The 10250-nt window shown below is 51.1% G+C and overlaps 1 protein-coding gene across 1 annotated transcript; it reads left to right on the top strand.

Moving 5' to 3' along the window:
* The first annotated feature begins 3188 nt into the window (after window positions 1-3188).
* On the top strand, window positions 3189-8052 carry LOC127007980 (basic proline-rich protein-like). The gene is made up of 2 exons (XM_050879525.1): window positions 3189-3653; window positions 4028-8052. The coding sequence occupies exon 2, from the start codon at window positions 4035-4037 to the stop codon at window positions 7122-7124; it is 3090 nt and encodes a 1029-aa protein (XP_050735482.1). The 5' UTR covers window positions 3189-3653; window positions 4028-4034; the 3' UTR covers window positions 7125-8052.
* Window positions 8053-10250: the final 2198 nt, after the last annotated feature.

Here is a 10250-nt window from a genome sequence, read left to right as displayed (position 1 = left end):
CTTCTACTCATTAACAAAGCAAACACGTCTATCCTGTCGAATGGTCACGGCTTCAAGACTAACAACTAGACTTAAAATTTTCTTCTTCTGTTTTTACTCATCAACAACGCAAACACATCCAGCCTGCCAAGTGGTCACGGATTCAAGATCAACAACTAAACTTAACATTTTCCTCTTCTAATTTTACTCATCAGCAACGCGAACACATCCAGCCTGCCAAGTAGTCACGGATTCAAGATCAACAACTAAACTTAACATTTTCCTCTTCTAATTTTACTCATCAACAACGCTAACACATCCAGCCTGCCAAGTGGTCACGGATTCAAGACCAACAACTGGACTTAGCCTTTTATCTTTCTTTTATTCATCAACAAAGAAAACACATCTATCCTGTCGAATGCTCACGGCTTCAAGACCAACAACTAGACTTAACATTTCTTCTTCTGTTTTTACTCATCAACAACGCTAACACATCCAGCCTGCCAAGTGGTCACGGATTCAAGACCAACAACTAAACTTAGCCTTTTCTCTTTCTTCTACTCATTAACAAAGCAAACACGTCTATCCTGTCGAATGGTCACGGCTTCAAGACCAACAACTAGACTTAACATTTCTTCTTCTGTTTTTACTCATCAACAACGCAAACACATCCAGCCTGCCAAGTGGTCACGGATTCAAGATCAACAACTCAACTTTGGTCCATATTATTAAAAACACCTTCTCCCATTGCGACTCTTCCTAATTGCCACAGAGAAGATTAATCGAGTTTTCATGGGTGATTTTCCGGTTCAATATGCAGAATAAGTCGTGTAAAACTATCACTATCGAATCACGAAACACTCCATGAGAATCCCAGCAACTTCTAAGAGAGGCTATTCAAACAGGCAAACTTGGGTGCCGATGTTTTATACTACTCTCTTTAACCTTTTTTCATATATTTTTACTCATCAACAAAGCAGACATATCTAGCGGTCACCGTTTCCTCACCTCGCCGTCGATTAAGCCACACCTGAAAAGCCATTAATTACACCCTCAGGTAAAGGTGACGTGAACATGTAAATACCAAAGATGCAAGACCTTATTATCGCCTACCTGGACAGCAACGGTGCGCAAGACAGGTAAATGAAGACAGGTAAGTGGATAGGTAAGTATGCAAATAGGTAGGCAAGTAGGTACGAAAGAAGAGAGGTGAGTAGGTTGGTAAGTAGGCAAGTGAGTAAGTAGGTAAGTAGATAAGTAAGTAGGTAAGCAGATAGGTAAGTAGGTTGGTAAGTAGGTAAGTAAGTAGGTTGGTAAGTAGGCAAGTGAGTAAGTAGGTAAGTAGATAAGTAAGTAGGTAAGCAGATAGATAAGTAGGCTGGGAAGTAGGTAAGTAAGTAGGTTGGTAAGTAGGTAAGTAAGTAGGTTGGGAAGTAGGTAGGTAAGTAAGTTGGTAGGTAGGTAAGTAGGTTGGTAAGTAGGCAAGTGAGTAAGTAGGTAAGTAGATAAGTAAGTAGGTAAGCAGATAGGTAAGTAGGCTGGGAAGTAGGTAGGTAAGTAGGTTGGTAAGTAGGTTGGTAAGTAGGTAAGTAAGTGAGTAGGTTAAGTCAATAGATAATAAGATGGATAAATAGATAGGTTGGCTGGTAGGTTAGTCAATAGATAAATAGATAGGTAAGTAAGTAGGTAGGCAGATGGGTAAGTAGGTAAAGGTAAATAGGTAGGAAAGTAGGTAGATATATGGGTAGACAGGTGGGACAGGAAGTTAATAATACAGGTAGATGGGCAGGTAACCAGGTGAGAAGCGGTGGGTCTGCCTAAGATAACACACCTGCTGGGCCTAATACCTAATCAACATGCAAGGCACCCATTTCAGACACAATAAATATCTCTCAGTTTAGTTTCTTGCCTGGCCGAGTCGAGCGTGTCATTCAAGATTATAGGACAGACAGACGTTTGCGAATGACTGGTTTGGCGGCGAGTCCATTCTGAATCTCTCTAAATAACACAACTCAACTTTATTAGCATGCAAGACAGACATCCGTTTCATGCAGGGCGAATAAATTACCTTCTGATTATCTTCTTGCAGGGACGAGTCGAGCATATCCTTCAAGGTTAGACAAGAGACGCTTCGGTATATGGCAGCAGGTTTCACAGGTAACGTTTCCTTTCCCTCTTGTTTCACACTAATCGGTTTCTTGCTGGGACGAGTCAAATATATCCTTCAAGGCCACAAGAGAGTCCCTTCGATGTGGGAGGTTTCAGAGTCACTATTATCTTTCCCTTCTGTCTATTCCCGGCCTTCCGCCACCCCGCTGGAGTGCGTGTAGCCCTGACAGAGGCCGGTTCCTGCCCCAAACTGGAGTCCCACCATGAAGGGCGCCCGGTGCAGCCTGACTCGCGTATTTCACTTGGCGATCTGGTTTGACGTCCCGCCGCTCGGTTTAGTACTGTCATCACCACCCCGAAGTAGCAGGTATGGACTTTTACCTACCTACCTACCTACCTACCTGCCTGCCACCTGTATACGTCTCGTCTAGTTGTTGCCTTGTACTTATAATACACGTAATATTTCAGGGATAGCTGAGATAAGCATCGGATATACTGCCCACCTACCCGTTACCTGTGTGTTCAGTCTCTCGATATGCCTCTCCCTCCCGCTATCTGTATGTTATCTCCTTGTATGCCTGTCTCAAACACGCTCCTGGTCAGGTAACGCGGAGATAAACATCAAAATCATTTAGCTTATTGATGTTCACACTCGTCCGGAAATACTGCATACTTACACATTAAAACCTACTCACCCGCTGTACCTACTTTTACCTCTACCTGTGCTTACTATCTGCTTACTATATACTTGCATGTTCTGTCTTACTCTACACCTGTCCTTATCAAGTGTCAGTCCAGGTATAGAGTATAGATAAGCACCAAAGTCGACTAGGAGTGATTTTTCTATTCGATTTCGCAAACTCTGCCTACCTGCTCTCTACCTGCATGTTCTGCCATATTACACCTAATCTAATCAGCTGTCAGTCCAGGTACAGAGTGGATAAGCACCAAAGTCAGCTGGAAGTGATTTCCTGTTCAGTTTCACAAGCACTGCCCACCTGCCGCCCACTGCGTGCATACTGTTCCCGGAATACCTGTTCGCCAACACATGCGAGTTCAGATAAGCCGAGGAGAAATATCAAGCCACCTGAGTGCGCGATTGTCACACTCGATTCCGTAAACACTTCATTCTGCTCACCCTACCAAAAATAGCGACATGTTCTGTCCCCAAACACCTGTCAGACCAATTAATTAACGCACAGGTAAGCATCAACACGTGAGCGATCGATTTTCGCACTTGATTCTGTAAATAGTGACTGAGAAGGGCACTTTCCGAGTTTGCCCTCAGAAGAAAAGAAAACGAAAAACTTGCTGTCCCGCAGGGCTTGCTGGGCACCACAGAGGCACAATATCCTTGAAGGGAGGCGATGAGGGCAGAGCAGCGCGTCAGTGTGGTCAGTCCAGTGCTCTGGTTGCTCAGGCTCACACAGCCAGCTGCAGGGACTCGCCCGGCCGCCGTCACCTCCCGCCCAGTGTTTGCTCCCGAGGAAGCTTCTGCCGACGCCGCTCTATTGCTGGCGTGAAGAGACAACTCCATTCTTCACGAAGACTTTAAGTTTCTCTTGGTGAGTACCCAAGGCATAGTTTTGATGCCCACCAGACAGCTTCAGATTGTTTGGGCGTCTTGCAATGTTTGTTCTGTCGCTGTGCCTTCACGTGATACTTCAGTTTGGTTTGTCTTGTTGACTGTTTGTTTATGGCAGTTTATGGTGTGTGTGTGTGTGTGTGTGTGTGTGTGTGTGTGTGTGTGTGTGTGCTAACTCTCCCTCTCTCTCTCTCTCTCTCTCTCTCTTGCCTGATTGAATTTGATTTAGTGAAGTGAGCATTGAATAAAACATTAAATATACATACATATACTTCCTTTATCGCCTAATTGTGCATCATACTAATGGCTAGCATCCCCCCGTGTAAACACAGTCCCTTACACCCTCCCTGACAGGTGAGTCATGAGGCACCCGGTGTCGTGGATGGTGGCGACGGTAGTGGTGGTGGCGGTGGTGGTGGTGGAGACGGCGCCGCGCAGCCTCCACCCCGCCGGCAGGTACCGCCGAGACAGCGACGACGACACGCACGGCGACGCTGACCTCCGCCTGCAGGACCTCGACCACCACGCCGGACCCAAGGCCCTCGAGGGCCTTCCCCTTCCCCTCCCCTCTGTTCCCCGCTCCCCAGCCCCAGGGGTGGCCCCCGCAAGACTCAGAGCCGCCGCTCCAGCACCCCCGAAGGCCCCAGCCTCCGTTGAAAGAGTATTGGGCGTGGCCCCCCTTACAGCACCAGGCCTCATCCCTGCTGCTGCCCCCCTAACAGTTCCCGCCCCAGCCCCAGCCCCCGCCCTTGCAGTCCCTGCCCCCCTTACAGCCCCCGCCCCAGCCCCAGCCCCAGCCCCCGCCCTTGCAGTCCCTGCCCCCCTTGCAGCACCCGCCCCAGTCCCAGCCCCCGCCCTTGCAGTCCCTGCCCCCCTTGCAGCACCCTCCCTAGCCCCAGCCCCAGCCCCCGCCCTTGCAGTCCCTGCCCCCCTTGCAGCACCCGCTCCAGCCTCCGGTGAGAGGACCGTGGCTCCTGCTCCAGCCCTTGCTGCAGCCCCTGCCCCTGTTGCCCCTGCCCCTGCTCCCGTTGTTCCTGTTGCCCCTGCCCCTCCTCCTGCTGTCTCTGTTGCCCCTGCCCCTCCTCTTGCTGCACCTGCTCCGAGAATGGCTGCCCCTGCCCCCGCTGTCCCTGTCCCTGCTGCCCCTGCCTCATATGAAAGGATCGTTGTTCCTGCCCCAGCCCGCGCTGCTGCCCCAGCTCCTGCCCCTGCCCCTGCCCCAGCCCCTGCCCCAGCCCCTGTCCCTGCCCCAGCCCCTGCCCCAGCCCCTGCCCCAGCTCCTGTCCCTGCCCCAGTTCCTGCCCCTGCCCCGGCCCCTGCCCCTGCCCCTGCCCCAGCTCCTGCCCCTGCCCCTGCCCCTGCTCCTGCCCCTGCCCCTGCCCCAGCTCCTGCCCCTGCCCCTGCCCCAGCTCCTGCCCCAGCTCCTGCCCCTGCCCCTGCCCCAGCCCCAGCTCCTGCCCCTGCTCAACCAGCCCCTGCCCCAGCCCCTGCCCTGAGAATGGCTGCCTCTGCCCCTGCCCCAGTTCCTGCCCCAGCCCCTGCTGCCCCAACCCCTGTTGCCCCTGCTCCCGGTGCCCCTAAATTGGCTGCTCCAGCCCCCGCTGCCCCAGCCTCCGATGAGAAGATCGGGGCTCATGCATCACCCCTTGTCCCTGCCCCTGCAGCCCTTGCTGCCCCTGCCCCCGCTGCCCCAGCCTCCGATGAGAAGATCGGGGCTCATGCATCACCCCTGGCTGTTGTCCCTGCCCCTGCAGCCCTTGCTGCCCCTGCCCCCGCTGTCCCTGTCCCTGCTGCCACTTCCCCCGCTGTCCCTGTCCCTGCCTATAGTGAAAGGATCGTTGTTCCTGCATCAGCCCTCGCTGCTGCCCCAGCCCCTGCCCCTGCCCCAGCCCCAGCCCCAGCCCCTGCCCCTGCCCCGGCTCCTGTCCCTGCCCCAGCTCCTGTCTCTGCCCCAGCCCCAGCCCCTGCCCCTGCCCCTGCCCCAGTTCCTGCCCCTGCCCCAGCCCCTGCTCCGAGGATGGCTGCCCCTGCCCCCGCTGCCCCAGCCTCCGATGAGAAGATCGGGGCTCCTGCATCACCCCTGGCTGTTGTCCCTGCCCCTGCAGCCCTTGCTGCCCCTGCCCCCGCTGCCCCAGCCCCCGCTGCCCCTGCCCCCGCTGCTCCGAGAATGGCTGCCCCCGCCCCCGCCCCCGCCGCCCCGAGGGCCCAATCCTCAGATGAACGCGTACTAACCGCTGCCGCCCCTGCCCCTGCCCCCGGCTTCACCCCAGCCCCCACTGCAGCCTTGACTGTTCTAGCTGCCCCTCAGCCTGCCTCAACCCAGCCGGCCCAGCGAGACTCACGTCGCGACGACGACGACGACGACGACGATAGCGCCACACCCAAGGCGAACCAGCAAGGGCAGGTAGGTAGACCCTTGTCTCTGACACTTGCAGCCCATCGAGTGGCCGCCCCATCACCCGCAAGACCTAGGGCCTCCTCCCTAGCGGCTGCCCCGAGGCCAGCTATTCCTGCGTCCCCGGCGGGTCCCGCATCCTCTGAGAGACTGATTGCCCCTGCACCCCTTTTCGCTCCCCCCGCCCCAAGACTGGCTTCACCAGCAGTACCCGTTGCCCCAGCTGCTCCTGCTCCGACATTGGCTGCCCCAACCCCCGGACTGGCCCCCGCTGCCCCGCTCTCCTCAGTGGCCCCTGCCGCCCCAGCTTCCTTTGAGAGGGTCTTGTCACCCGCTCCAGCACTCCCAGCAGCTCCTCTAGCCCCAGCAGTCCCTAAATTGGCTGTCCCTGTAGCTCCTGTTGCCCCCGTTGCCCCTGCCCCAGCTGCCCCTAAATTGGCTGTCCCTGTGGCTCCTGTTGCCCCCGTTGCCCCTGCCCCAGCTGCCCCTAAATTGGCTGTCCCTGTGGCTCCTGTTGCCCCCGTTGCCCCTGCCCCAGCTGCCCCTAAATTGGCTGCCCCTCCCCCCGCTGCCCCTGCCCCCGCTGCCCCTGCCCCAGCCCCTGCTCCGAGAATGGCAGCTCCTGCCCCAGCTGCCCCGGCTCTCGCTGCTCCTGCCCCTGCCCCTGTCCCAGTTGCCCCTAAATTGGCTGTCCCTTTCCCAGCTGCACCAGTCTTTGCTAAGAAGATCGGGACTCCTGCTCCAGCCCTGGCTGCTGCCCTAGCTCCAGTGGCAGCAGCCTCGGGGGAGAAAGCCGCGGCCCCCGCCCCTTTGCCTGCCCTCAAGCCCCTGAAGCAGCAGGTGATGATGATGAGCTCCCTGGCCTTAGTGCAACACCCAGACACCAGATGGCATAACGACGACGATGACGACGACGAAGACGATAAGAGCTCGAGGCTGTCCGGCAGTCGCCTGGCCATCAAGACGCCGCTGCAAGAGTGCAAAGGAAGGTGCATGTTCATGACCCGCGACGGCGCCTGCTTCCAGGACTTCCTGTGTGCCTCCAGGAAGTTGTGAAGCGCCGCCAGCCCCCCCCCCCCCCTCCTCTCCCCCAACACATAACTATTTTATTATTAAGTAATAAAGTCTATTTTAAAACTATTACAAGATTACCAGATTTTTTTTTATTCAACACAACCTAAATCAGCGAAATAGTTGATCAGTCAAGAGTCCTTCCTTCACCCCCCAACAGCACCCAAGCAGCAGCCCCTTCGCCTGCCCCACAGCACCTCCTCCCCTCCAGACCCTCACCGGGACTCTGCACCCATAACTACTGAGAATCAAGAGAGGAAAAGGGAGGGGGACTCTTTAACACGCACCCTTCATAATAAAGATAATAATAGTAATAATAATAATAATAATAATAATAATAATAATAATAACAACAACATACGAGGAATCCTGTGGTAAACCTTCTTTACAAACTATTATTAATATAAAATAGGATAAAAAAATATACTTCCATCAAACTCATTAAGTAATACCTCCAGAGAAACAACAAACCGCAACTGAAGATACTATATACACTGACATTATTATTATTATTATTATTATTATTATTATTATTATTATTATTACTAAAACAACATATCCTAGCAAGAAACCTCTCTACTAGGACTGTAGTGAAGAAAAAGAAAACAGACCAACAAAAACAATAATAGGCTACCAATCTATACCTTCATTTTTCTTCTTTTCTCCTCCTGTACCTACACCTCCTACCTTCCTCTCCAGAATACTCCTTAATTGTAATATGCACACAGTAATTTCACTTTTTACCTTTGCTTCGATCACGTACCTTAATTATCCTACCTACATCTACCTGCCTTGTGAGAGCACCTTTTGTAACGAAGAGAAAGAAATCTGAACACTGCAAACAATAATAGGCTAACAGTTTGTGCCTTGGCTTCTGTCACCTTTCACTATGGACGAGGAGGAATTAAGTAGCTACACACTTTTCTTTATTTTCCTACCTACATCTCCTACCTGCCTTTCGAGATCTTTTGTAATGAAGAGAAAGAAATCTGAACACAGCGAACAATAATAGGCTACCAGTTTGTGCCTTGGCTTCTGTCACCTTCCACTATGGACGAGGAGAAATTATAGCTACACACTTTTTTGTTGCTGTGGTATAATGTCTGTTGCGGGGAATGTTTGCTTAAGAAGATGAAGGCTGCGGGTTTGTATGTAATATATGATATACTTCGCGAGGAACTGAGCGAAGGCAAAATAATGCAATATGGAAGTAATGGAGAATGAAGTAGACTAGACGAGGGAGAGCCAGGATAGATACAGCTCGGCAAACAATATGGAAACAGACAGTCATGGGCAAGGATGCTTAGGAGGGCCATAACACATGACAGTACAGTTATATAGGGACCGGGCAACATAATATTATTCCTGAAGTGTATGTTAGATTGGCACCTTCCTGAGACGACGAAATGGGTGACGCGCGGGTCGTAGCTCACAAAGTAACCAAGTAATCTTTTAATTATTCTCTGTATATTTCTCGGGAAAATGAACTGACCGAAACTCCTCTCTTAGTTTAATTATTCCTGAAGTGTATGCTAGATTGGCACCTCCCTGAGACGATGAAATGGGTGACGCGCGGGTCGTAGCTCTCAAAGTAACCAAGTAATCTTCTTTCAATTATCCTCTGTATATTTCTCGGGAAAATGAACTGACCGAAACTTCTCTCTTAGTTTTATATTATTGGTGACGCGCGGGTCGTAGCTCACAAAGTAACCAAGTAATCTTCTTTTAATTATTCTCTGTATATTTATCGGGAAAATGAACTGGTCAACACTCCTCTCTGAGTTTAACTTGTCTAACCTAATCTACACAGGGCCGGATGTTGAACGCTGCAGCTGCCTGATGGCCATTCGATTGATGGTTTTCACTCTCATAACAATTATTTCCTAAGGCCACAAAGGAGATTATTTTGGTTCTCATGAGTGTTTTTCATGTTCATTGTGCAGAAGCCTTGTCAAACTATCACTAGGCTCATAAAACTAGTACCCATGGAAATACCCAAACCTTAAACGAAAGCCTTATCTAATGTGTGTAGGTAAACCCCGAAATGTTTGGGATTATGGGCCCAGGGTGACTCTATTCCGCAACCTAGCTATCATTTGAAATAATGAATAGGACTTATCCAAACCCGGCCACCTCTTTTTATGTGGACCGCCATGCTGACTGCTCTTCTGAACCTATTATAACTGCAAGGCTCCATCCCTCCCATGCACGGCCCCGCTGCACACGACTTTCTGCTCTCTATATAACTCACCCTTATGCTGTCGTGTTCAAAGTCGATATGCAAAAGGTATCTCCATTCTTCCATCCCTGTCACTGGTAGCTACACTGGGGCGACCTTAATCCTGTGTCGGTACTTTTCCTCCTGTCCACGATTAGAACCACTGATCTCTAATATAACCAGCCATTGGAGGTCCATTGCGGTCCATTCTTCACCAATCACGCACGTATAGGCTACACTTCCATAATATTAGAGATCCACCCGATACTCTGCCGATCATCTGTCCTAAAAGGGGAGTGCTACAATCAACACTGCGCACTAGCCCACATCAGAGGAACTATAGATATATCACAGGGTCATAGGCTACAGGAGCTACGAGACACCTCCCAGGCCAATGACCCTTGCCTCCCTTTTGGCTTCTCCTATCCTCTTTACCTCTTTACCATATCCTATATTCCATTCACCCTCCTTTGTCTCCTCATCCTCTTTCATTCTTTCCTCCCCTCATTCCTTTTTCCCTCCCCATATTCTTTCTCCTCTCTATCATCCTTTCACTTCTTCTCTTCCTCCTCCTCCTCCTCCTTCCTTTATCTTTTCTTTCAGCTGGCTTTTTATGTTTTTATTTCGCCTTAGAGCTGCCTCCATTTGTGTAATATAAAACCACGATTGTTGAAGTTACGTTTAGAATGCTGTGATAGGCGAGTTGGTGATAGAAAATGTTGGTTAACGAACAGAAAGGGGATGGCTTCGGTAATTATTTATACATGATTGCAATTATATTAACCTACACCCAAGACTGATACTCACACAACAGCGTAATCATCTTAAAACAAACAGATAACTTTAAAACTCGCGTAATAATAATCTCTGGTGATATATTTAACCGGTCACTG

The sequence above is a fragment of the Eriocheir sinensis genome, chromosome 36, assembly GCF_024679095.1.
Source record: "Eriocheir sinensis breed Jianghai 21 chromosome 36, ASM2467909v1, whole genome shotgun sequence".
NCBI classification, from domain to species: domain Eukaryota; kingdom Metazoa; phylum Arthropoda; class Malacostraca; order Decapoda; family Varunidae; genus Eriocheir; species Eriocheir sinensis.
The sequence above is the reverse complement of the archived record's forward strand: the minus strand, read 5'-3'. Positions and strand labels throughout refer to the sequence as shown.

What these genes read in the sequence shown, in the direction of transcription:
- LOC127007980 (XM_050879525.1), top strand. Translation starts at nt 4,035, where the DNA reads ATGAGGCACCCGGTGTCGTGGATGGTGGCGACGGTAGTGGTGGTGGCG.